The sequence below is a fragment of the Megascapheus bottae genome, chromosome 3, assembly GCF_031878675.1.
Source record: "Megascapheus bottae isolate mThoBot1 chromosome 3, mThoBot2.hap1, whole genome shotgun sequence".
NCBI lineage: Eukaryota > Metazoa > Chordata > Mammalia > Rodentia > Geomyidae > Megascapheus > Megascapheus bottae.
This window is the reverse complement of record NC_143511.1, coordinates 32,690,402-32,718,056: the sequence shown is the minus strand read 5'-3', so window position 1 is coordinate 32,718,056 and position 27,655 is coordinate 32,690,402. Positions and strand designations below refer to the sequence as shown.

Below are 27,655 nucleotides of genomic sequence, written 5' to 3'. Positions count from 1 at the left end.
TTTTTCTCCTGCAGTCCAGACGATAGCCAGAGGAGGGGAGGACAGCAAGCAGCCAGGCTGTACTTCATGCAGGGCTGGCCCCAGCTCTGTCCTTCCTTCCCGATGGCTGCTGTGCACCTGCAGCCTGTGGGGGCCAGGCGGGGAGGAAGGGAGGCTTTCCAGCCGCAGAGCCAGGCTGCAAGGCTGTTCCTCTGCTGCAGAGCCGGGCCTTGCCCAGAGACAGGCAGCAGGTGCCCGGCAGGGGGGGCTGGAGCGCCGGGACCGGACCATTCCCTACACCAGGAAGACAATGTAGTCCCAAAGAATGCTCCCGCCCCCCAGTACTCCCCAAATCCTAGGCAGGATTGGGGAGACAGTGCTGAGACCTACCACTGTCAGAGTCCCAGCCCGTCGAGGGCCAAGGGCGCCTTCCACAGAAGCCGGCTGGCCCCCTCCCTCCACATGACCCTCTCTGGGACGGGCTCTCACCCGCCCGATCCTGGTGGCCAGCAAGGTGGACCTAAGGCGCCTCCTGGGTACTGGCCACAGCCAAGGAGAAGCCCTGGCTCTCAGTGGCAGCACTGTGCCTGGGCCCTGGCACAGGAGCCCGAGGACAGGAGGGCTGTGGGGCAGCAGCACAGCCACACAAGACGGGATTCTCTCCTCGGGTCTCCTGCTGTCCAGCACTTTTGCACACTCACGCACCTCTCTCATCCCCTGCTGGGGCGCCCTTTTGCACTTTCTCATGCGCGCACACACAGGTTGGGCCCACAGCTCAGCTGGGCCCAGGCCAGTGGATGGCAGGCAGGGCACACTTCTGTGGCCCTGGCCCATGGCAGGGGGGGTGGTACAGTGCCAGAACTATGATTATGTGCCCAAAGTAACAACCACAGAAGCCTTAACAGCCTCTCACTTGCATGTGACTTTGTGACTGGTCTCCCCACCCCCACCCCAAGAGGAAGCTACAGGTGTGGAGGTCCATGGGGTCAGGACCTGGCTACTCTACACAGGGACTCTCTATCCATACTGGGAGCCCTGGACCCTAAAGAAGATAAAATACATGCCAGCGCTCTGAGACCACTGCCCCCACGTGAAACCCACAGCAGCTCTGGGGGGGAGGTCACATGGAACTGCTAAACCCACAGGCCCAAGTTGGAGGTCTCCTGGCTGTGACGGAGGCTGTGGGGGGCCCAGGGGCCTTCCCTCACCCCCCACACCCTCAGAGCTTTTCTGGCAGTACTGAGCCTAGCATCCCTGAGCACCTGCCAGATGGGACTCCCTGCTCCTGAAGCAAACTGACACGGTGACACCACGCTCCCCTCCGGCCCTCCACTAAAGATGGTGGCTAGTACACATCAATCTCCAAGGGAACAGATTGTGGTCCAGGTGGTAAATTCACCCCGAAGTGGCTGGGGCCAGTCACCAGAGCCGCCGCCGCCAGGGCACAGCTCCCGCTCTTCCTGCCTGTCACTGGTTCCTCCATAAATTCACCCCGTGGCTTCCCCTGCATCTCCGCCCTGCTCCCTGGCAGACAAATGCCATCTGGAGTCATATTTAAAGCATTATTCACTGAAACAAGCTCCTCCTGGACTTCAACCCCCCACACTCCAAACTGAAAAAAGCATATCTCACTTGGGCACACATGGGAATTTACAAAGATGGGTCATATCCAACCCATTCAAGTCTCTACAGATTTCAAAAGACTCGATGGAACAATGTTACCTAAAAATAAAGAAATCAAGCTAGAAATAATTTTTAGAAAAGAACAACTGGTACCAATAAGAAGCATACTTATTGTAAATATGTTATTGCCAAAGAAAAGTCCTACTGGTGTGAACCAGGACATATTTGACATTGGGTGACAACTAGTTATTAACTGTCAATATTGTGGGATTTAGATAGACCTTAAAAGCATATGTTAGAAAAGAAAAATAGGAGTCAACTGAATTTCAAAAAGTTCAAACAATTTCAAAAAGTTCAAAAAAGCCACACAGGGGCCGGGAGTTTGGCCTGGTGGTTAAAGTGCTTGCCTAGCATGCATGAAGACCCAGGTTCTATTCCTCGGCACCACATACCTAGAAAAAAGCCAGAAGTGATGCTGAGGCTCAAGTGGCAGAGCACTAGCCTTGAGAAAGTCCAAGGACAGTGCTCAGGCCCTGAGCTCAAGCCCAGGACTGGTAAAAAAAAAAAAAAAAAGAAGTACTCAAAAAAGCCACACAAACCAACAAAAACACTCAGAAGTAAATAAAATCAGAGTAGAAGATAAGACATTAATAAAACAGAAAAGAAGCACAGGACACATAAACATAATGAGGAGATGAATAAAATGGACCTATTTCTGGAAGTACTATTAAGAGAGAGAAGCTGGTGGCTCACACCTGTAATCCTAGCTCTTCAGGAGGCTGAGATCTGAGGATCACAGTTCAAAGCCAGCTCAGCACTAAAGAACATGAAACTCTTCTTTGGAATTAACCACTAGAAAACCAGAAGTGGTGCTATGGCTCAAGAGGTAGGGCGGTAGTCTTGAGCTGAAGAGCTTAGAGACAGAGCCCAGGCCCAGAGTCCAAGCTGAGAGAAAGAGAGAAGGGGGGGGGGGGTGCGGAGAAGTAGCAGCAGCAGCTTTGGGCAACATAACAAAATCTCAAACCTTCATTTCTAGCTACTCAAGGAAACTGAGATCTGAAGATGACACTTCAAAGACAGTGTGGGCAGAAAAATTCCATCAGACTCTTATCTCCAACCTAACGAGGAAAAAAGATGGACTAGAGGTATTGTGCCACCATGAGCAAAAATGCCAAGCAAGAGTAAAAAGTCCTTAGGTGAAGCACCAGTATTGCAAATAAAAATAAATATACAACACATAAGCTTTTGACTCTATGTAATCTTAGCACTCGGGAGGCAAAGACAAGAGGACTGTGAGCTGGAGCTGCATAGACAGACCAATTAACCAGAGCAAAAAGAGGTGGTAAAGTACCTATCTAGAAAATACACAGCCCCAAGCTATAAACACAGCACCACTACCACAAAAAAGAAAGAAAGAAAGAAAGAGAGAGGGAGGGAGGGAGGGAGGGAGGGAGGGAGAGAGAGAGAGAGAGAGAGAGAGAGAGAGAGAGAGAGAGAGAGAGAGAGAGAGAGAGAGAGAGAGAGAAAGAAAAGGTTCTCACAACATGAGGGAATAAATGTTAAAATCTAGAGGACAGAAAGTAGTTGTGACTCAAGTGGTAGAGGTTCAGCCTTAAGTGAAAAAGTCAAGGAGGAGTGAGAGTCCCTGAATTCAAGCCCCAGTACCAGCACACACACACACACACACACACACACACACACACACACACACACACACACACACACACAGAACATGTAACAATGCACACAGATTGGTTTCAGTGTGAGGAAAGCCCTAGATGAGAAGGGAAGACTAGATGAGAAGCGTCAGGCTGCTGACGAGCTTGGCTCTGCGGTGACTGCTCTCTTCCCCGTACTTCCTCAGCTGGCAAATTTTCCAAAGGGGGAGACAGCTGTGAAGCTGGTACTTTGGTGACAACAGCAGCTGTTTCTCTCTGCTTAAAGTCCTAGCTGGATAAGGCCCTCTTCCAGGAGCAACTAGAAACCCAGTTAAGATAGCAGGGAACAGAAGAGATAAAATGCCTGGAAACAGCCTTCCAGGCAGAGAGAGAGAAAGAGGGGCTGTTATTGTTCTTTAATGTTGACTCTTTCCTCTTTCCAGTGTCCCCTGGAGGCAGGCCTGAGCACAGCAGTCCCAGGCAGCTGGATAGAAACTACAAACTTGTCCTTCCCCTAAACAATCTGCACCTACAGCAGCACTGAAGACAGAGGACAAGAACTACAGTGGGGTTGAAGTGCAAGTATCATGGGGGCCCTGGTAGGCTTAAAAACAACCTCACCTGGGGCCAGGAGTTTGGCCTAGTGGTTAAAGTGCTTGCCTAGCATGCACGACGACCTGGGTTCGATTCCTCAGTACCACATACATAGAAAAAAGTCAGAAAATGGTGCTGAGGCTCCAGTGGTAGAGCTCTGGCCTTGAGAAAGTCCAAGGACAGTGCTCAGGCCCTGAGCTCAAGCCCAGGACTGGCAAAAAAAAAAACAACCTCACCATCTCTCCACTTACTAGCTGGAAAGTGACAAGGGAGCAGTCTTACATGCTATTCCTTTGCCAAAGGAAACTCCTGACTGGTAAGCAGGTTTAACACGCCATTTTTGGGTGAGTGAGGTAGCCTATGCCTGTAATCTTGGACACTTGGGAAGCAGAAATCAGGAGGATTGCGCTTCAAATCCAGTTCAGGCAAATAGTGAGGCTGCACCTTAACCAATAAAGTTGAACATGATATCAAAACTACAGGAAAGACAGAAATAACAGGATCATGGTCCAGATTAGCCAGGACAAAATGCTACTGAGACCCCATCTCAACCATTTAAAGCTGGGTGTAGTGTCACCCAGTTACACACACACACACACACATACACACACACACACACACACACACGGTAATGCTTTGTTATTTATTTTTTTGTAAGTCATGGGGCTTGAACTCAGCCTGGGCGCTGTCCCTGAGTGTTAGGGCCGAAATTGAACCTGGGTCTTCATGCATGCTAGGCAAACATTCTACCATTAGGCCAAACTCCCAGTCCTCTTAGGAATTCTTATGCTATCTGTTACTGTTTTGTTCATTAATTTAAACACACACACACACACACACACACACACACACTCTTTTTTCTTTTTCTTTTTTTTTGTGCTAGTCCTAGGACTTGAATTCAGGCCCTGGGTGCTGTCTCTGAACTTTTTTTTTCTTTTCTTTTTTTTCTTTTTGTGGGTCTTTGGGCTTGAACTCGGCCTGGGGACTGTCCCTGAGCTCTTCAGCTCAAGGCTACCATCCTACCCTTGAGTCTCGCTTCCCATTTTCTAGAGGCTTCCCATTTTCTAGAGGTTAATTAGAGATAAGAGTCTCAGGTCCTTTGGTTCCCAGGCTGGCTTTGAACCTTGATCCTCAGATCTTAGCCTCCTGAGTAGATAGGATTATAGGCATGAGCCACCGCACCCAGTTTGTCTGTAAACTTTTGTGCTCGTCTAGTCTCACAGACTTGTTTTGCCCTGGCTGGCTTTAAAACAGCAATCCACAGATCTCAGCTTTCTAACATGACAGGAATGAGCCATGACATGAACTGTATACTTGTCATTGAAACAATGTCTCACTCTGTAGCCCAGCTGGCTCAAATTCTGGATTCTGCTACCTCAGCCCCTCAAGTACTACAATTACATGTCTGGGGCACCACACCCAACTTTTTGTTTCACAATTTACAATGCTATAGACAGAATATGCTCTGTAAATCAGACCCTGAAATATATTGAGTATTGCTTTCTGGTCTACCACGGTTAATTTTTATGATGCTCATTCTATACTTTTCTGGTGGTTCTGGGGTTTGAACTCCTATTTACTAGGCACAGTCTCTAACACTTGACTCATGCGAGTAGACTTATTTGTTTTTGTATTTTTCAAGTAAGGTCTAGTATTTTTGCCCAAGGTCAGGCTCAAACCTCCATCTTCCTACCAGTGCCTAGGATTATAGGCATGAGTCACACGTTGCTTATTGATTAATCCAAGGCTGGCCTCAAACTCAGATCCTCCTAGTTTCTGCCTTCTGACCAGCTGAGACTCTAAGTATGTGCCACCATGCCTGATCTGGCCCAATGCTTACGAAATATTTTGCAATTGTTGGGCGAAGAGTTCTACAATAAATGTCCACAAGATTACTGAAGGCAAAAAATTTGGCCAGACAATAAGCCCTGACCATCTGCCAACATGTCATCTGCCTGCTTCCATTCTACAAAGTAGTCCAGTAGTTATGATGGAGACTGTGTGGCTCTACAATACAATACTAAGTGTTTAGTAACTAGCTTTTTTTTTTTTTTTTTGCCAGTCCTGAGGCTTGAGCTTAGGGCCTGGACAATGTCCTTGGACACTTTTTGCCCAAGGTTAGCACTCTGCCACTTGAGCCACAGCACCACTTCTAGCTTTTTCTGAGTATATAGTACCAAGGAATCGAATCCAGGGCTTCATGCATGTTAGGCGAGCACTCTACCACTAGGCTATGCTCCTGGCCCAGTAACTGGCTCTTTACAGAAAAAGTTCACCAGCCACTGCACTAGACTGTGCTAAAAATGGTTCCCTTCTTTTGTTCTATTCAATTCCAAGTTATAAACAGCTGCCTTTAAATTTTCTGTGATAAGCACACATTTGAAAATACCTGTCACTCTTCACCTTATTTTTTTAAAAATCAAAGACAATGAGGTGCAGTGAAGTTTACCAATGCAAGCCCCATTTTTCTGGTGCCTTTTTTTTTTCTCATCAACACCAGTAGCCTTGTCTCAAAAAACTCCCCCCCCCCCACCAATAGGCTTTAACTCTGGGCCTAGTCACTGTCCCTGAGCTCTTCAGATCAAGGCTAATGCTCTCCCACTTGAGCCACAGCACTACTTCCAGCTTTTTCGGTATATATGGTACCAAGGAATCGATCCCAGGGCTTTGTGCATGCTAGACAAGCACTCTACCACTAGGCCAAACTCCTGGCCCTCAACTAACTCTTTTGCTTTGTTCTGAATAAAACCACCACCATACCTGCTTCATTCCATTAACATATCATCTTTTCCATTTTCACATTATTTTTTCCAGTCCTGGAGCTTGAACTCAGGGCATGAGCATTGTTCTTGGGCTTTCTCAAGGCTAGTGCTCTATCACTTGAGCCGCAGCACCCACTTTTGGCTTTTTTTCCATGTATGTGGTACCGAGGAATCAAATCCAGATCTTCGTGCCTTCTAGGGAAGCACTCTACTACTAGACCAAACTTCAGGCCCCACATTACACTTTAAACTGATCTCTTGAAACTAAAAGAGCATGCACCCATGTGCAGTGGCTCACATCTGTAATCCTAATTTACTCATGAGGCACAGAGCAGGAGGATCTCAGTACAAGCAGGCCTAGAGTAAGAAAAGTGAAACCATCTCAACAAGATCAAGCAAGAGGAACTGGAGAAGTGCTCAGATGGTAGAACATTTGCCTAGCAAGTGCAAGTGCCCTGAGCTCAAAACCCCATTACTACCCACTTCTGCATGGCTAATGAGGAGTCACTCTGTGTGTTCAAGTTAGAGTGGTGGCAGGGCTTCACTGATACTACTCAGACTCTTCTCCCTTTACCTTTTTCTACTTCCTTTTTCTTTTCATCGAGATGGGGTCTTATTCTTACTGAGACTGCTGGATCTCAGTACTGTCATCCTTCATGACCCAGGCTGCCTTTTTTTTTTTTTTTTAGTCAGTAGTGGGACTTGAACTCTGGGCCTGGGCACTGTCCCTTAGCTTTTTAACTCAAGGCAACCGCCCTATCCCTTGAGCCTCAGTGCTACCTTCTGGTGGTTAATCGAAGATAAGAGTCTCGAGGTAGGACTTTTGTGCCTGGGCTGGTTTTGAACCGCAATCCTCAGATCTCAGCCTCCTGAGAAGCTAGGATTAAGTCATGAGCCACCAGCACTCGGCAGGCTGCCTTTCTTTTTTGGAGTTTTAACTCCCTTTAGAAGTCAATACCGACATGAAACCATAAGTTCTTATGTTTCTTCTAACTTTATTCCATGTATCTTAGGCCCAGTATGACAGATATTCATCAATGCCCCTTCCCTCTTGCAGAATGCCACGAAAGCATCTGAATTCATCGCATCAGATCTAAACATTACTGGCCAGGATTTTAGTTTCACTTTGTTTGTTTGCCATTTATTTTTATTATGTTTGTAATGGAGAAATACATTATCTGTTTTCAAAATAGTGCTTGAAAATACAAGGAGTACAGATATTATATAACAAACAAACTCTAGTCATGAGACACAACGTACATCACATGAAAAAAAAATAAGTCAGATATTCAGGTAAGAAAAACTAGAGTTAAAAATCCCAAGTTTCCAGCTTGGTAAAAACAGGTACAGTTACAGGAAGCAGTTAATAAACTAAAAGGACAAGACTAGGTCTGTGGCTGGCGGTGTGAGACAGTCAATGGCAGCTACTCAGAATGCAGATACCAGGCACCCATCACCTGATTCCTCCTCCTTCATGTGGTAGGGAGGGCAAGGTGGCTGAGCAGGGCAAAGATGTGAGCAAGAGAAATGTGGTCCACTAGACATCGCAAAGTCTCAAGTACTGCATAGCCTGATAAGAAGAGGACAACTTTGAAAAGTTAATCTGGAAGGGCAAAGAAAGAGTTTAAATAGTTGCAGTGTTAGCTCGAAGAAAAATATATGTGTGGCAGAAAGGAAGGCGGTTAGGAGGGGAGACAGAACCAGACCACATGGGACCAACGCTGGGTCCACGTTGAGGACAAGTGGTCAGTCACCTGCACCTGCTGTCCCTGTGGTTCTGAGACATAGATGGGCTGCTACTCCATTGAAAGATCTTTTCCTTTTTCTTTTCTTAAAAGCATTCCTAATCTTTGGCAAGATAAAACAAAAACAGTAAAAAGCTGACTAGATACCAAGTTCTTTTTGGAAATTTTCCCTCTCAAGTCTACTGATAGTGAATTTGGGTAAGTCATGAAGAAATAAGAATTGGTTTAAAATTCTGGCAAAGCGGGGCGGGGCCTCTGTTGTTTGCATGTGTGTGATTGGGCATGAGCTTTCTTACACAGCAGGGTAATATGGTGAACAAAAACTTCTGGAACTCGAGAGATCAGATGACATCTAAATCAGCAATGAGCTTCTGCTAGGGGCCCTAAGGACACAAGCCTGCTGGGTTCACAATACGACTTGGAAAACACATGACTGGTCGGGGTTTTAAACAAACAACGTATAATATTGTGCAGCAGAGAAAAAGAAGGTGGAGGCAAAAATGTTTTGTTTTACAACAAATGATTGAGGACGAGAGACTATAGAGTTTTGTTAGCTCAAAGAAAACGTCTGATCGCTGATTATACACTCTCTGAAACATTCTATAGATAGCACCATCACTTCTTGATCACGTCCCATCAGAACCAAAGACTTAGTAACTACTGTTCCCATGTCAAATCTCTACCCAAGCAGTGAACATTTCGTCTGGAAGGGCTGCTGCTAATTCACAAGGATTGAGCTGTGAGTACCTTTGTGCTTTGTGAGTATATTATGCTGCCACACAATGGCATCTGCTTAAGATTAAGAGTGAAGAAACCTACTCAGGAGAAAAAAAAAATTAAATTAAATTAAAATTCACCAAGTTGAAAAAAAATCCAAAATTAGTTCTAGTTCCTAACTTAAAAAAAAAACCATAAAGTGCATCATTAATATAAGGAATTCTGATACTAGTTTGTATTGCAAATTTTTCCCAACAATGCATCAAACATAAATCCAGTCCTGATGTAGTCAGGGTACAAATATAGCTGGAGGGATTTTTCTTTTTTATAAGTAGTCCTTTGACAGAGCTAATATAACTTGCTGACACGTTTATAATCTGAAGTGTTAATAATAGTACTTCAAATTTCCCCAACTAATCTGGACTTCTGATAAGGCCAGTAAAGGAAGTTACCAAATAAGCATAAAGCTATTTTGAGTCCTATCTAGTCTGGTTACCCTCCTCCTCCTCCTTTAGCACTTGAAGACAATGGACTGAGCTGGTAGATACTGTCTATGGGCCCTTGTGGTGGTTTTTATTCGTCCAATCTGCTTTATTGATTTCTTGATAACAGGAGTAGGATCTGCAGGGAGAGCAGGGGTACTGGATATATCTGTGCAGGGTATTTCCTGAGATGCCAACAGAGGGGATGCTGTTGGAACACTTGGTGAGCTGAACTTAACTGGTTGTTCCACTGTTCTGGTTTTCTTGGTCCCTTTTTCTTTACGTGAGAATGTCCTCTAGACTCCTACTATAGGATTAGATATGTTTGTAGCTGTGTTTCCTGAAGGTATTGGTGGATGGTTTACCATGTGTGTTGAAGAAACCACTCTGGTCACTGTGGGCTTTGGTGGTGCAGAAATGGTAGGCTGCGAGGGGGGTTGAGGAATGCTTTCACTCAGTGCAACACCTGAGCTTTCACTGGGACTCATGTGTTGCAAAGAAACCTCGGGAGCCTGTATGGTACTCAAAGATGCTGCCATGACAGCTAGGGCAGGGCTGTTTCTGCCCTGAGAGCTGCTGGTCAAGGGACCAGCCTTCACAGTGCTAGTGGGTAAAGGTACAGTTATGTTTTCACTGTCTACAGACATGTGGAGGCTGCTGTCATGTACAGTTGTCAATCTCACGCCTTCTGTTAAATGTGCTTTCTTTTCCTGAAGAACATGATTAGGAAGTAGCTGATGAAGTTCCTTCCTTCTTAAATGCATGGCGGCAATTTTCATATCCACCTCAAACATCTTACTATTCATCGCTTGCCTATACACTGTGTCTGTGAAAGACTGAATATCATAAGTGAGATCGATATTAAGAATGTCAGAGTCTTCTGGCTTTTTTAACACTAGCCCAATCACCCACATTGTGCGAAATTCTTCCTTGTCAGCATTTTCTTTGGGTGCTGGAAATGACTGGGGATTCACATGTGCCAGTGTGATAAACTCATTCTTTTCCAAGTTCCCAACCAGGATTCGAATCTTTGATTCCACCAAGCCCACCCACTCCAGATGCTGTTTTTCTGTTGGCGCACTTGCCAGAAGTACAATGTAATGCTTGTACTTTTGAAAGAAGCTTGGAGCTTCAAAAAGCTTCGACCAGTCTGCCTTGTTCAGCAAAATTTCATGTGTGATAGCAAGCCCCTGTTTAAATTCCTCAATCATAACCATCCTGGTTGAAACGGACACGTTATACGTGGAATTCTGCTGTGGGTACGCCGGTGTGATTATGGGCATCAGATGGTACCGGTCGCTGGGATTCACTCTCGGATCCCACACAGGCAAATTAAGATTCCGTTCTTCAGGCTCCTTGAGTAACACTGGATTTGGCCATTCCCATTCGGAAAACACCAAGAAAAATTTACGTACAAGCGTGGATGCTACTGCATTTGGATAAAGCTGACAAGTTCTGGCCACTAGCATGGCCCAGGAAACCCCTCCGAGGAAACCTAGTATGTTGGAATAAATATTGTGGCATTTGGCCCACAATTTGATGGCTCTCAGGGTTAGCCGGAAGTTGTCAATGTTCGGTACTAGATGTAAAATTTCATCAGTTACCCGGCAACCGTTAAGGCTTCGTATGCATCTGATATCTAAGTTTTTAAGCAAACTGTCATCTCTTAGGTCCAAATCCTCTGGAATGGTTTGTAGTGCTAATCTTGCAAACAAAATATCGATTTCTATCCCGTCAAAGCACAGCTTGATAACTGGCACAAACGCCTCCTCAACCGCCCTCAAGTCTTTCACTTCTTCCTGCAGCTTCAGTTTCTCGTAGAAAGAGGTGAAGAAGTCGCTTCTGTCCACGTGTCTGGGGGCGACGCAGAGCGCGTCGATGTCGGCCCCCTTCGTGTGGACGCCCAGCCTGCAGGAGCCGAAGGTGAAGATCTTTCCCCCGACGCTGTCCACCACGGCCTGCGGGAGGCTGCGGCTCTCGCTGATCTCCCGGATCCAGGCCTTCACCAGATTATTTAATTTTTCCAAAATTAGAATCCTGCGCTGCAGTTCCTCTTCCTCTTCGAACACCCCGAAGGGCTTCAGGGTCTCCACCAGCCTCAGGGTGAGCTCGCGGTCCGTGTCCTTGGGGGCGGCCAGGCTGATCGGGGAGGAGATGCCCCAGTGCTTCTGCGGCGGCGCGGCCGGCGGAGGCGCTCCCGGGGCGGCCGTCGGAAACGGCATCATCTCTAGCGCCCGCGCCGCGGGGGCTGCTGCCCCGCCACCGCGACCTCGGCGGTCGCCGCCCGGCTCATGATCCGTAGGCGGGAGGGGCGGGCTCCTGCCGCCCCGCCGGCCGCGCTGCGCGCCCGCCGCCTCAAGCGCTTCCCCTCCTTCCCCTCGGAGCCAACATGGCGCCAGGCCCTCCGCGGCCGCCTTCCTGAACGGGCCGCGCACGCGCGTGAGTGCGCACCGGCCGCCGCCGCCGGTCTCGCGAGAGCCGGAGATCTCGGCCCGGCGGGGCCGGAGGGGGGTACGCACGCACGCTGCGAGGCGCGAGAAGAGCGCGACCCCGGCGCCGGCCCGCGGTCCCCGGCTCGCCGCGCCCCCGCCCAGCGAGCGCCCCTCCCGACGCCGGCGCGGCACCTACTGTGAAAAGCCGCCGGGCGCGCGCGCCGACTCCCGGGGGTGCCGGGGGAGCCGCGGCTAGGGCCGCCCCGGGCCCGTGTGCCCGCCGCGCCGGGCCGCTGGGTCGTCGGCGGTCCGCGCTGCTCGGCGCCCGGGGAGCTGGGTCCCAGGATCCCGCGGTCGTCCCGTGACCTCGGGTTCCCACGCCGCCCCTGATATGTTCTATCTTCCCTAGACAAAGAGAACCTTCCATCGTGTTCCCCTGACCTCCGCGCCCACGGGCCTCCCGCTCGCCTCCCTGCAGCTCAGGAGCCTGCACTCCATGTCCAGCAAACGCGCACTGCAGTTACTACAGGCAGCACCTCCACCTCCGTACAGCTTTTGCGTGATCTCTGGTTCCTCCATGTTCTCTTCGCCCGTTTCTTTAGGTCTATTAAACGTAAGTGTTTAGTAGTGACAGACACGAGGCCGGTGCCTCACGCTGTGGACAGTCCACCTCCATGGCTTGCTTCTTTCCTGACAGGGCGATGCTACCGCTTGTCCTGAGGTTTTGGCTTGCCAGCTCATTTCCGGTGAGGTGGGCGCTTTGATCTTGCAAAAAGCCCAACTACACTATCACAGTGCGAGCGCTGTAGCTGAATTTCTTATGCAGAAATGACCTATATTCTAATGGGTGCAATTCTGAATTCGAGATGCACATGGGACAAGGCAAGTTCTCAAGTCTTTACGTTTCCCCACCCCAGCCTAGATCAAGGCAAAGAACATGTCTCCTTTCACCATGCAGTAGACCCCATCTCCACAATCACCGTGCCATGCTTCCACCATTGCAGCTCAAAGTTGGAGCACAGAGGTCCCAACTTTAACTCTCTACCTTGTAAAGTTTTTCTTTTTCTTCTCTTTTCTTCCCTTCCTTCCTTTCTTTCTCCTTTCTTTCTCTGTCTTGAGGCTTGAACTCTGGGCCTAGCCTCTGTTCCTAAGCTCTTCAGCTCAAGACTACTGCTCTACCACTTGAGCCACAACAACGACTTCTGCTTTTCTGGTGGTTAATTGGAGATAAGAGTCTTGCAGACTTTTGTGCCTGAGATCCTCAGATCTCAGCCTCCTGAGTAGCTAGGATTATAGGCATGAGCCACTGGTCCCAGGCTAGTTTTTTTTGTCTTTTCTTGGCAGCTGGTAAACTTAAGTTTTTTAGCCATCAAAAGGAACAGATGCTAGCTGGACACTGGTGGCTTATGCCTGTAATCCCAGCTACTCTGGAGACTGAAATCTGAGGATACTGGCCCAAAGCCAGCCTGGGCAGGAAAGTCCATGAGACTATCTCTGATGAGCCACCAAAAAGGGGGAAGTAGAGCTATAGCTCAGCTAGTAAGAGCTGTAGCTCAACTAGTAGAACACTATCCTTGAGCCAAAAAAGCTCAGGGACAGCACTCAGGCCCTGAATTCAAGTCCCAGTGGGGGGAAGTGCCAGAGGTCTCCAGGGCTATTAAAGTTTCAAAAACAGCAAAGAGTGTGTGAGTTTACAGGACTATTTTTTCCATCCCTATAAATTGCCTTGGATATTCACCCATGCACTTAAAAGATGACTCATGATGTTTGCCCAACACAAAGATTTCACAGCATTAAAACATCAGTAGAAATTGAAGTAATTTTTTTACCCAGCTCCATTTACCTTGTAAGTTTAACATTACAGAAAAGCTGCTGCTCACATAAAGTCCTTTGGGGCCTCATGCTTGCCAGGCTTGCTTTATCTAGCTGATACTCTCAGCTAATACCACACTTCTGGACTTGGTTTCTGCTGGTTATTTTGGAATGGGAGTCTTGGGTTTTTCTACCCAAACTTGCTTGAGCCCATGATCCTCCAGATCTTAGCTTCCTGAGTAGGTAGGATTACAGGAATGAACCAATGCCACCTGGCCAAAAAAGTCTTTGGGGACCAATCCAATGACTCCAAAATGCTGCATCTTTTGGCCTGTAGAAGCCTCTTCCTGGCCTCTAGGACACCTTGCTTTTCATGTTGTCTTTGTATCTCAGGCCACTTTCTACCTTTTAGAAGCCTCATTACCTGGCCTCTATATGTTCAAGTTCCTTCAGTTCCTGTACTAAGCCCTCACCAGTCCACACTGTATATACAGTCACTACCTAAATAAGGAAGAAAGGTGAGAGAAAGGAGCTATTAAAAGAGAGGGGGTGGGCTGAGGGAGTTTGGCCTAGAGTGCTTGCCTGACATGCATGAAAACTCGGAGTAGTGTTGTGGCTCAAGTGCTAGAGCTCTAGCTTTGAGGAAAGCCCAAGGACAGTGCTCAGGCCCTGAGTTCAAGCCCCAGAACTGGCAAAACAAACAAAAAAGAATTTTAAAAAAGAGAAGCTGGGTGCAGTGGCTCACGCCTGTAATCCTAGCTACTCAGGAGGCTGAGATCTGAGGATGGAGGTTCAAGGCCAGCTAAGGCACTAAAGCCAGCTCAGGCACTAACAACCGTGAGACTCTAATCTCCAATTAAATAACAGAAAACCCCAGAAGCGATGCTGAGGCTCAAGGAGTAGGGCCTTGAGCTGAAGAACTCAGGGACAGCACCCAGGCCCAGAGATCAAACCCCACAACTAACAAAAATCAATCAATTAATTGATAAGTTGTTCATTTCCACAGCCTTAAATATCATATCATATACTTACTATTAAGATAGATATAGATATAGATATATATAGCAGGGGAGGGGAGGGTAATGGGACTTGAACTCTGCCTGGGCGCTATCCTTGAGCTCTTCATCTGAAGGCTACCACCTTACCCTGGGCCTGGACAATGTCCCTGAGCTCTTCAGCTCATGGCTACCACTCTATCCTTCAACCAAGTCCCATTTTTTAGAGGTTAATTGGAAATAATGGTCTCAGGTCCTTTTGTGCCTGGACTGGCTTTGAACCTTGATCCTCAGATCTTAGCTTCCTGAATAGCTAGGATTACAGGTGTGAGCCACCGTACTGGCTTTACTGTTAAGTTTTATAATGAGACCTCCTATGACAACCGATCCACCCATATCATCTGGCTACCATATGTGCCACTTGCACTGGATGTCTCAAACTTCACACAGTTCAAAGTGAACTCTTGCTCTTCCTCTATTTCTGCTTCTCTCCCGAGTCATCTTCATTTTAGGAAGTGGTGTCTCCCACCACATCCAGAGTCCTCGAGGTGATTCTTGACACGTCTCTTTTCTGTTTCCAAATATTGTCCATTCTACTTTCAGAACAGATATGGAATCCACCTATTTTGCTCCACCATGTAACGAACTGCAGTCCACACCTGCATTAGTTCTCATTAGTCAATGAGAGTTGGGCTTCTACAATCAACCTACCATTGACTTCAAAACATTTTGTTTTACTGGCCTCTCAGTACACTTGATCTAATGTCCAAAACCATTTCCCAGGACCACTATGAAAAAATCCAAAACGCTTAACAGCCTAGATTGGTTTCTCTCCTACTCTTTCAGTTCTTTAGTATTATATAAGTATTTTCTTTTCTAGTAGATCACAGGCCTTTCCATTTCCTCTATAGAGTTAGCATCTTGGTCTGAACAGAAATCTTCAGTTTTGATATATTCAAAACTGTGTGGTACTAGAGTTTGCACTCAGGGCCTAGCAATTGCAAGGCTGGCCCTCTACTATGTCAGGCATACCTCTACCCTTGTTTTTTCAAGATGGGGTCTTGAGAACTGTTTTGCCTGGCTGGCCTCTAACCATGATCCTCCAGATCTCAAGTCTCCTGGGTAGTTAGGATTATAGGTATGAGCTACTGGTACTTGCCTGTAAGGGAAATTTATGAAATCCTTCTTTTGACTATATAATTTTCCATTTGACATCTAGGTTTTTAGTGCATTGGGGGTAAAGATCTCTTTTTCCCTCCATATAGCTCAAGTACACTGTTCCCATGCTATTTTCAAAACCTTTGTGCCAGTATTTATGGTGTTGTCTCTATTCTGTGCTCTGGTCTCAGCTTGTTTGTTTCTAACTCTAAAACTACAAAATTTCAATTTTCGTGGCTTTATAAGCTGTCTCATATTTTTGCCTGGGCTGTCTTCAAATAAGATCTTCCTGCCTTTGCTTCCTGGGTAGCTGGATTACAGGCATGCACCACCACATCTAGTCTCATGCTTGCTTTTTTGTGAGAAAGACATCCCAAAGCAAAGGAGGAGGTCTCACTCCCAGGCAGGAAGATACAACACCATCAGAACAGGCCTGATGGCTACAGTGGGCACCCAATGGTGATTCAGGGGTGTGGAGGACAAACAGACTCAGCTAAACTGAGTCTAGTGGCTCCCATTCGAAGGTAGACCTGCCTTCCGAGGGGACACGTCCAGAGACGTATATGGCTGTGCTGGAAAAGGAGCTGGACAGCGGATGCTGGTCTGTACCCTGCAATACACAGGTCACCTCCCACAACAAGGCATCACAGGCTGGGGGAAAAATTGCTCTCCATGCACTCCAGCAGGAAGGAAGGGGACAAAGCGGACAGAAAGGCCTCCAGAAGCTATGTACTGCTGCCTGTACAAACATTCCTTCTCCCTTGCCTTCCCAAGCTGTGACAAAACCCACATGGCCTGGCTGTCACCTTCCCCACAATCCATGTAAGTGATTGTCATCTTTATCTTGGTGACAGGACCCAGGCCTCTCCAAGTCGCACAGGCCTGAAGTCCCCACCCCTGAAAACTAGAGAGAAGGAGAGGACCCAGTGCACCTCAGAACAGAGACTGTATTTTCATAGGCTGGAAATCCAGGAACAAGGCAGGATGGAAAGATGAGACTGGTGAAAATAAGGCACTGATATGCTCTCAGGCCCTGTGGGTGTGCCCCAGTGACCCAGAGAATTCATGGGAATGGGAGGCACTTATTTATCTTCTCTCTCTCTCTCTCTCTCTCTCTCTCTCTCTCTCTCTCTCTCTCTCTCTCTCTCTCTCTCTCTCTCTCTCTCTCTTTCTTTTTTGCCAGTCCTGGGTCTTGAACTCAGGGCCTGGGCACTGTCCTTAGGCTTTTCTCAGGACTAGAGCTTTACCACTTGAACCACAGCACCATTTCTGGTTTTTTTCTATGTATGTGGTACCAAGGAATGGAACCCGGGTCTTCATGCATGCCAGGCAAGCACTCTACCACTGGGCTAATTCCCAGCCCAGGCACTCTTATTTTTAAGCCCTCAGAAGCCCCTAGCAACCTCCTCCACCCTGGGGACCCTAGTGACTTGGCAGGAGCTGGACCTGCTGTGTGCTGGGAGTCTCTGTGAGGCTTTAACTACTTCCAGCCCCTGAAGCTCAGAGACTGCTCCAGCCACAAAGCAGGACTCCTAATCCAGGAAGGGAAAGGACAAGCTGATAAGATCTCTGTGACAGACAAGAGACTTAAACTGCCTGCAAGGAAAGCAGGCAGACAAACCCACCCCAAACGAGGATAGTTCCCCAAGATGGAAAGGTGCACCCTGACCTGACAGGAGTCACCCCATGGGGACCAGATCACTCCCAAGTGATGACAGATAACAGGAAGCAACTTCTCCAACTCAACCAGAACTAAGATAAGGAGCAACCAGGTTTCACTGGGACCTGTGACATTCCTTTCCCTGCACCAGAGCAACACAGAGTGTACAGGGCATCCTGTGAGGACAGGCAGGCACCTCAGAGCCCCACTGACACCCCAGGAGGCTCAGAAAAGCCAGGCGCCCCTGCCAGGGCATGTAGAGTGGGGGTGTAGCAAAGCAGAGAGAAGTCTCATGAGCTACTATCTTTCTCCAGTCACCAAGCCACTACAATGAATAACTCCTTGCTTCCTGTCACCTCCTCACAGCCACTTGGGAGTCTCTGCCTTCAGCTGTTCCTAAGGCAAGACAGAAGAGCCACTGGTGTTCAGCCACAAGTCTTGAGGCACAAGCTATCGTGACATCGATAAGAACAGCCAAGGTCCCTTTTGGTCCTGCAAGCTACATAAGGCTGCCTCAGGTCCTTTGCTAAGGACAGCTAGCTGCATGTAGATTCTGTGGGTTGTGTGTGGAGACATTCTAGGTCAATTCACCCATATATCATCAAAGAAGACAAAAGAAGTTCTCAACTCAGAGGTCTGGGCTCCATAGCCAGTGCTGCCTCACCATCAGATTCCTCTGGGGCCAGCGTCTCAGGCAGTGGCAGTGCCCTGGCTGCCTCCACATCTCCCCTCCACATCTTCTCTAGCCCAACCCTCTACCAAGCCCATAAGTGTGCAGCATGGATGTGCTATGACAGCCAGCATAGCTCAGTCCCTGCAGCCCTCACTGCTGGCGAAGCCACAGGCACAGCTTGTAGATGTAGGGGTGCCCAGGCCATACCTGGAGAAGAGTGGCAGCCAGGAAGGTCATCCCTGGTGCCAGGCCTCCCTAGGCAGGTAACATGACCCGTTCCATCCTGACAAGTGGGTCAGCTGCGCTGACAGCTCAATAGTCTCTTTATTGGAAAGGTTTGAAAGCCACCAAGTCAAAGAGGCCGTGAGCCATGGAACTTGCTCTAGCCATGCCAGGTGAGAACCAACAGCCTCCCCAGCCCCTTGAACTTGACCCCCACTGCCCTATACCAACCTGCAGCCACCACCTCATGTGGGCACAGCAAGCTATCCAAGGCTCTACCTGGTGCAGGTGACACAGCACATTGACCTTGGGATGGGCAGGGCTGGGTACGGGGGAAAAACCCTGTCCACCCAGCTCTCTGCTAGCCACTGAGCTCAGGCCTGACATGCTGCCACACACATTATTAAGGGTCTTTCAGGGCTGTGCAGATCATTGTTCACGGCTGCCTTTTCCTTTGCAGGTCTCCCTGACCTCACTGAGGGTGTTCAGAATGAGGTGTCATCTGGATCCTTACAAGCAGGGCCAGGCCCAAGCCAAGCTCCCATAATCAGTCCCAGTACAGACAGAAACTGGTTTGTCTGATGAGGCTTTTCATGGTCAGTCTGCGCCAGCAATTCTAGTCAATGCCAAGCCGATCACCAGCGGCTGACTCCTGTAATTCTAGCTACTCAAGAGGCTGAGAATTGAGGATCCTGGTACGAAGATAGCCTGGGCAATCATTAAAAACAAAAACAATAGTCTCTCCCCATTAACAGGCCATGCCCCTGCTCACCCACTGTCTGTTACAATAATGCTGACAATACATGGCCAGGTATAGTAGCACACACATTGTAGTCTCAACTACTCAGGAGGTGGAAGTGAGAGGATCAAGACTTGAGGCTGGTCCGGCAAAATTAGCACAAGATGCTAGCTGAAAAAGAAACTAAAAGCAAAACATGGCAGCACACATAACAGAGCAAAACAAAAACCCTAGTTCAAGCCCAGTGCCACCAAAGAAAAAAGTGGACACTGCAATTGCTACTTGCTGAGCCCGTGGCCAGGACCGCAGAACAGGCAGCTCACCATCCCCCTGCTACTCTGTGGAATTACACCCATTCCCCAGATAGAGAAACTGAGAACAAAAGGTGTCACGATTTCCCCATAGAAACAGCACTGCAGGACCCCCAGGGCTGAGTGACACAGGCTCCTGGTCCAGCCCAAGGGCCCACGCTGCCACTGTGGCTATCCTGAACAAGGACACCATGACCTAGTGGGCTGATACAGGAGGCCGGGCTGGAGGAACTGAACTGTCACAGCACTCTAAGGGTCACATGGGGCGCCAAAAGGATGGGGCTCTTTCCACCATGAAATGCCAAGAAGCCAAGTACTGAGTATCCGCAGGCTGTTAGCATTGTTTTGACTCGGGTGACAAGACGCCAAATCCTCTTTTTCATATAAAACAATTGTGTGTAACACCAAGTGAAGAAAACACCAAACATTACACAAAAAACTAAGATTATTTTGGCATGTTAGGAAGGTGGTTCAAGTCTGTTCTTCTTCCTACTTGGGAGGCAGAGACGGGAGGAGTGTGATTCAAGGCCAGCTCAGGCATGAAAGATGGAGAAACTCCACCTCAAACAATTTCTGGGCATGATGGCACATGCCTGTCATCCCCAGCGATGTGTGGAAGCACGAGTAGGAAGACCACAACTCAGACAGTCCTAGGCATAAAGTAGACTTTTATCTTGCAAATAATGCAAAAAGGAACTGGAGGTTAGGCTTCAGTGGTATAGCACCTACTTAGGAAGTAGAGGCCCTGAGTTCAAGCCCCATTGCAGAACTACTACTAAAAACTAATAATTTGGGCCGGGAGTTTGGCCTAGTGGTTAAAGTACTTGCCTAGCATGCACGAAGACGCTGGTTCGATTCCTTGGTACCAAATATATGGAAAAAGCCAGAAGTGGTACTGAGGCACAAGTGGTAGAGCTCTAGCCTTGAGAAAGTCCAAGGACAGTGCTCAGGCCCTGAGCTCAAGCCCAGGACTGGCAATAAATAAATAAATAAATAAATAAAAAATAAAAACTAATAATTTTATGGCACATCTATATTAAAATAACCAAGTATCTGGGCGCTGGTAATCCTAGCTACTTAGGAGGCTGAGATCTGAAGATCATGGTTCAAAACCTGTCTGAGCACAAAAGTCCGAGAGATGGGGTTGGGAGTTTGGCCTAGTGGTAGAGTGCTTGCCTAGCATGCACAAAGACCTGAGTTCAATTCCTCAGTACCACATACATAGAAAAAAGTCAGTAGTGGTGCTGTGGCTCAAGTGGTAGAGCTCTAGCCTAGAGAAAGTCCAAGGACAGTGCTCAGGCCCTGAGCCCAAGCCCAGGACTGGCAAAAAAAAAAAAAAGTCCATGAGACTTTTTCTCTCTAATTAGCCACCAAAAATCCGGAAGTGGCACTGTGGCTCAGTGAGTGGTAGAGCATTAGCTTTGAGCTGAAGAGATCACGGACAATGCCCAGATCCCAGAGTGAAAGCCCCATGACTGAAAAAAACTAATGGAATAAACAAAATAACCAAGTTTGATGGCGGAACAGCGTCTGCCCATGCCAGGCAATGCTTTACCACTTGAGCTACGTTCCTATTTTAATTGTTTTTTGAGACAGAGTCTTAACAAGTTGGCCAGTACTGGTCTTTATCTCACAATCACCCTGCCTCTACCTCCCGAGTAGCTGGGATTACAGGTGCGAACCATCAGGCCCAGCCAATAGCCAACTTCTTCCTACCAACTGAAAATCAACAGACACAAAGCTGTCACCAGCTGCTGTCAGGCCCTTAAGGCCAAGGCTGCAGAGTGGCCAGTTCTCAGCCCAGCTACCTGTAGCTCAACCCTCACCCCAAGAGCAGCCTCTGGTCACTTCAGGTACCACAGGCCCATTGCACTTGGGTGCAGCTGCTCACCACAGGCCACCTGGTGATGTCATCTGTGTTTGTGATGGATTCCCTCACTGTTATTTGTCTGATCACTCCAAGGCCCATAGCACATCTGGATGAGACTCTGCGACAGAGTCACAGGGCTACCCGGCTGGAAGGCGAAGTCTGGCTGCCCCAACATGTCAGGAAAGGCCATTGGGAGCCACTGTAGTGCACCCACTGGGCACGCTATCCCAGACCTGGAGGTTAAAGCCCTGGGTCTCAGAGGAACTGTCCAAAGGCTCACAGCAGCTCCACTGGCCCCAGAGCAACCCCACCCATCACCTGTGTTCTTGTGCCACACCTACCTCTGCTCCTAGCCGGAGCCCCCAGCCTTCCTCACCTGCTGTGGTGGTGTCCACGTCCTTGGCTGTGAGTGCTTCCACGTCGGATCTCTTTCTTAGCTCAAACCTCCGAGACAAGCCTTCTCGGGGTTTCCATAACTCCTGGATCAGGAGAGGCTTCTCGTTGTCCCCAAATACCCGGAAGCACTGGGCTTGCCACCTCTGCCCGGAGTCCCCAGTCTGGCCCACCACGTCACACAGCACATATTGGCTGGCATGCTCGGGGTCCAGTGAGTAGCGCTCCAGGGCCTCCTTAACCAGCTCCTGGGCACTGGAGGTGCCAGTAGCGAGAACGCTCTTATAATGAGTGCCTGAGCACACACTGTCCCCAAACACCTTCAAGACCCCGGGTGCTGAGAGCTGGGTGGAGAGCTCAGCTGGGTCATCACTGGCACCCAAGCTGCAGAAGGTGGCATCCAGGTCCCGGTACTTATAGCTCAGTGTCCGGGACAGCATGCTGGACAGCAGCTGGCCCTGCCTCTTCAGCTTGCTCTTGGCAGGAGGAGACATGATGAAGTGAGTCCCATAAAACATGGTGGGCAGGTCTTCATGGATGACATCCAAAGGCTTCAGCCAAACGCTGTGAAAGGGCCAAGGCCTAGGAGAACAAAGAGAGACCTGTCGGCACCAAATGCCACAAGCATCAGGGTGAATGAGGCTGGGGGCAATGGTGACAACTCTAACCCCAGCTACTTAGGAGGCAGAGATCAGGAGGATTGAAGTTTGAGGCCAGCCCCAGCAAAAAGTTCTCAAAAACAGAACCCATCTCAATCAGGCATGGTGATACACCTGTGATCCTAGCTACACAGAAGACCGTAAATAAGGTCCCGGTTCACCCCAGGGAAAAATATAGGATCCCATCTAAGAAATAACCTGAAATAAGGGGTTAGGAATGTTGCTCTAATAGTAGAGCATTTGCCTAGCAAGCACAAGTCCCTGACTCCACCCAGTAGACAGACATACATACTCAAGGACAGACTCCAACAAAACTAAGCAGAAGACAGGACTGCAGCCTATGGGTCCAAGTGAAATAGGGTTGATGGGCTGAGGCACGCCTATGAGAAAACCACTACTAGGAAGCAGGCTGTGGTCGCTGAAGGTATGCCACTCCACCTAGGACTCCAGATTCCGGGAAGCACTGGGCACTGCTGGCTGAACATGGAAGGGCTTGCAAGCAATCTCAGCAAGAATGGCTATGTCCAAGGCCCACCATCCAGCAAAATCACAGCAGAGAAACATGCTGAACGTTGGAGGGCAAAGCCTGGCCTCTCTGTGGACTCGATTTCTCCTACACTACAGGGTGGAAACCAAACCTGTCACACACACATAGAGGAGTCAGGGAGATGGGCAGATCTGCTGGCACAGCAAGAGTGACAAGCAAGCAGACTCCCACAATCAGGCAGAAAAAACAGGTCCTGTAGGGAGGATGCTTCCCTAAGATGCATGTGGCTTAGCAGACACAAAGGGCTCTTCCAGAAGGGGGGAGGCATGCCTGGAATGTGTGTATTCCACCCACCAGGGCCAGCAGCGCCAGCCCCAGGATGCAGGGAGCACTGGGAAGCCTCAGTGTCCTGTGTTACAGACTTAATCCTAATGCCCTGGGTGCCCCATGAGCTTACAGGGGGCATAATCGGTCTTCATCACAATCTAAGCCAGACAGGATGGCAGAGGGAAAGACTCTGCAGGCTTTGCTAGGAGACAAAACTCTGAAAAGCTGAGTGCACATCTCCTGGTGACCGCACCCCACTTCTGATCACACCCCACTTTGTGCTCATGTCCCCACACAGACCAGCGAGCCAGGAGAGATGTCATTTCTAGAGAGCTCAGGAAAGATTGGCTTAGGACCCAATGAATGGCACTTGTCACTGTGCCTGTGGGCCAGCCAGCTTCACTGAGGTCCCCAGCCTTGGAAAGTGGGTACTCAAGACAGAGCATTTAGGGGACCCCGCCAAAGACCTCCAAAAACCAACACAAGCAGCTGCTGTAACAACACACCAGGCTCCAGCCACTCTTGGGGGGTGACATGTGTATTAACAGTAAAAATGTTTGAAGTTACGAGAGAAATCCAGAGCCAGGCAATTCTGGATGCTTGGGAGGTGGAGAAGGGATGATTATGAGTTCCAAGCCTGCCCAAGCAAAGTTAAAGCGACACTTAAATCAAAAGCAAAATATAAACAAAAGGGATAGGGTCTGACTGACTCTATTGCTTCAGCACTTGACTGTACAAATGCAAAGTCCTGGGTTCAATCCCCAGTACTTGAAAACAAACAAACAAAAAAAATGTTTGGAATCAAAGCATTCAAGCAGCCTGTAGCCTCTCAAACTCAGCCACAGTCCTAACCAAGAAACCTCCCCACCTGCCTGTTCCAATGTCTCCGGCCAATGTACACCCTCAAACCACTAGGCTCTCCACAAACTTTCACCTCCCTGGAGCACAGTGAATCTCCCTGCTGAAGGGTCTCCCAATTGAGACCAAAGTGGGAAACTGGCTTGGCCAACAGAAGCTTTGGCCACTGGAGATGATATCTAAGTTCCCAGAGGTAGATAGGTGAAAAGTCCTCACATAAACCCAAGTGTTAAAGGCTAAGTGGGACGTGACTAGCATCTTGCATTCAAGGGTGGATGCAGTTGGGAAACTGTCACTTCCCACCTTTGCTTAAAAAAAAAAAAAAAAAACGGCTCCTAGCTACTCAGGAGGCTGAGATCTGAGGTTTGAAGTTCAAAGCCAGCCTGGGCAGGAAAATCTGTGAGACCCTTATCTCCAATTAACCATGGAAAAACTGAAATAAAGCTGTGGCTCAAGGGGCAGAACACTAGCCTTGAGCAAAAATGTTTAAGGATAGCACCCCGAGCCTGAGTTCAAATCCCAGGACTGACACATGAAAACGAAAGAAAGAAAAACAGAAAATTACAAATATGTCCACTGCTAGATCCCCTGAGCAACCCCTCCCCCAGCTGAAGCTTCAAGCACACCCCTCTTTTTTTGCAGCAACTTCTTGGGGCAGAATCTACGGAAGAGTTGGGAAAATCTTAAAAAGTAGAAAGACTGGGCTGGGAGTTTGGCCTAGTGGTAGAGTGCTTGCCTAGCATGCACAAAGACTCAGGTTGGATTCCTCGGTACCACATACATAGAAAAAAGCTGGAAGTGATGCTGAGGCTCAAGTGGTAGAGCTCTAACCTTGAGAAAGTCCAAGGACAGTGCTCAGACCCTGAGCTCAAGCCCAGGACTGGCAAAAAAAAAAAAGTAGAAAGGCCATGTCAGCAGGGAGAGGGTGACTCATTGCTCTGCAATACATCCTTAACCCCAACCAGTCCCTGCTAACCCTGAGTCTTACCCATTTTTCTTGGGGGGAGGGGGGGAAGGGGTAGGTTCAGAAAGCTCTTTTCCTCAGACTATCATCCCTCTGGGGCCATGTGCACACATGCCACCTCCCTTCTCCTAATGAAGTGCAGAGTTCAGGAACAAATCCTACAGAGTGGAGCTTGCCCTGGGTAACCAGATCTGTTTTTCTTTTTCTTTTCTGGAAGTGTGACCTGCCTTTGCCTTCACTGCCCAATTCTCACCTCGGTCACACAAACACTTGGGGACAGCTCAGGGCCCTGAGAGCCAGGGTGTATGCTCTCAACGAATGAGTCTCATTTCTGATGGAAAAACAAGCTTAAGTCACAGCAGCAGGACAGTGAGGTCAGTGCCGGCTGACATGGGTGGAGGGACGTCTTTCTGTTCCAACAGGACAATGTGGAACCCATTATCATTCCAGCAGGAGGGAAGAGGAAGAGCAAACTGTGCACAGAGCCTTGTCCCCCAACCTCCACGAGCCCTAGCTTTACAGCTCCAGCCGGAGAGAGGCTTGCCTTGCGAACCTAATTCCATTAGGTCTCACTTTCCCGGAGTTGCTCTCTTAGGAAGGCATTGCCTTCTCCCCAGTGGGATTAGAAACCGCCTCCTCTCTGGAATGCATTAGGTGCGGAGACACTAGTAATCAAATTCTTTTTGGCAATTCAGATTAACCAAACACTTGACAGGCGACAGGAGCCGGGTAGGCAGGTCTGCAGCCCGCCAGGCCCCACCCCTGGGTCCCCGGGGACCGAGGCTCGTTCCCTCCACGGGGGAGGGGGAGGGGGGGACAGGCGCTCCAGCTCGGCATCTGTCTCCTCAGACGCGATACTTAATGGGGGGGGGGTGGCTGGAAAAGGTACAGAAATAGCTGGGAAACAAGGCCCATCCCGGGCACACGGGCGTGGGAACCGTGCGTGTTGGGAGATGGGCGTGGGCGGGAGAGTGCGGGACCCCACGCAGCGCCCCTTCCAGACACTGGGGGAAGGGAGGGGGCGAGGGCCGGAAATCAGCCAGTACCCTGGGGGTGGGGGGAGCCAGACCCCTGGGGGCCTCCGAGTCCCGGGGGAAGCGGGAGGGCCAGGCCACACGCGCCAGCCCGCCTAGGGGTTGCCGCCCCCCACGCCCCCGCGGCAGCGCTCGCCGGTTGCCATGGTAACCGCGCAAGCCGGCTTTCCCTCCCTCCCCCCCCCCCCCCGCCCTTCCCCGCGCCCCACTTCGCCGCGGGAAAGATGCCCCCGTGCGCCTCGGCCACCCCAAGCGCGCGCCCCGCCGCTCCTTCAGCTTCGGGCTTCTGCGCCCCCAGGACCCGACAGTCCAAGTCCCGGACGACCCTCGCCTTCGCCGTCCCTCCTCACGCGCCCCGCACTCACCTCCAGCACAGCCCGCTGCCGCCGCCGCCGCCGCCGCCGCCGCGTCCCGCGAGGCTCCCACGGCCGCCGTTAACCGGAGCCGGTGCCCGCGACTCTCGCGTGCCGCGGCGCCTCCTGCCGGCCGCGCAACGGGCAAGGCGGGGCTTTGGGGGGAGGAGCCTGTGAGGGGGCGTGGTTTATGGGTGGGACTTGAGAGGGCGTGGTTTACGGGTGGGACTTGAGTGGGCGGGGCACAAGAAGAGGCGGGCTGACAGTTGGCATCCGGCTTTCGATAGGCAGACACAAGTCCCTAGGGGCGGAGCCTCCCGTGCAGGGTCGGGGCTAGCCGGCGAGGAAAGATGGGTTGTGCGCTGGCGCCCCCAGCCGGGTGCCAATGGACGGAGACCAGGTCGAGGGGGCGGAGCTCCGGGGGGGATTACAAGAGGAGCGGGTTTCAGAAGGCCTAAGGGGCGGAGCCTCTGTCGAAGGGGCGGGGTCTGCGCTGCGCGCTGTCCCTGAGCTCTTCAGCGCCAGGCTACCGCCCTACCCCTTGAGCCACAGGGCCACTTCTGGTCTTCTGGAGGGTAATTGGAGTCTCAAGGACTTTTATGCCCAGGCTGGCTTTGAACCGCGATCCCCAGATCTCAACCTCTTGAGTAGCTAGGATTCCAGGCATGAGCCACCGCGCGGCTTCCTTGGACACTTTTTGCTCAAGGCTAGCGCTCTGCCACTTACGCATGTGGTGCTGAGGAATCGAACCCGGGGCTAATGGCATGCTAGGCTAGCACTCTACCACTAGACCATACTCCTGGCCCTCGGCTCCACGTTCTTGCCGTCCAGAGCCAATGCCCTCTTCCCATCCAGCAGCCAGAGTTTTATTATTTTTATATTCATATATTTATTTATATAGTTTTATTATTTTTTTATGTACTGAGTACTGGGTCTCAAACTCAGGGCATGGGCGTTGTCCCTCCAGCTTTTTGTTTGTTTGGAGTGGTTTTATTTTTTTGGTCACTGCTGGGGCTTGAACTCAAGGCCTGGACACTATCCCTGAGCCTCTCTGAGCTCAAGGCTAGCACTCTACCACTAAGCCACATCCCCAGAGCTGTTTTTCTTGTTGTTGTTTCTCTTAAGGCTGGCACTCTACCACTTGAGCC

General features: G+C 49.6%; 2 protein-coding genes across 2 annotated transcripts in view; both read right to left on the bottom strand.

Moving 5' to 3' along the window:
• Positions 1-26,619, bottom strand: part of Radil (Rap associating with DIL domain) — a 46,375-nt gene extending 19,756 nt beyond the window's left edge. Inside the window, 2 exon segments of the mRNA XM_090329828.1 lie at positions 21,809-22,407; positions 26,520-26,619. Coding sequence (XP_090185954.1) covers positions 21,809-22,343 — 535 coding nt within the window. The 5' untranslated portion in view covers positions 22,344-22,407; positions 26,520-26,619.
• On the bottom strand, positions 9,513-11,974 carry Papolb (poly(A) polymerase beta). Its single transcript, XM_090329827.1, has one exon. The coding sequence runs from the start codon at positions 11,783-11,785 to the stop codon at positions 9,857-9,859; it is 1,929 nt and encodes a 642-aa protein (XP_090185953.1). The 5' UTR covers positions 11,786-11,974; the 3' UTR covers positions 9,513-9,856.
• Positions 26,620-27,655: the final 1,036 nt, after the last annotated feature.

Bases quoted from the DNA above. Each gene is read 5' to 3' on its own strand.
- Papolb (XM_090329827.1), bottom strand. From the start codon at position 11,785: ATGATGCCGTTTCCGACGGCCGCCCCGGGAGCGCCTCCGCCGGCCGCG.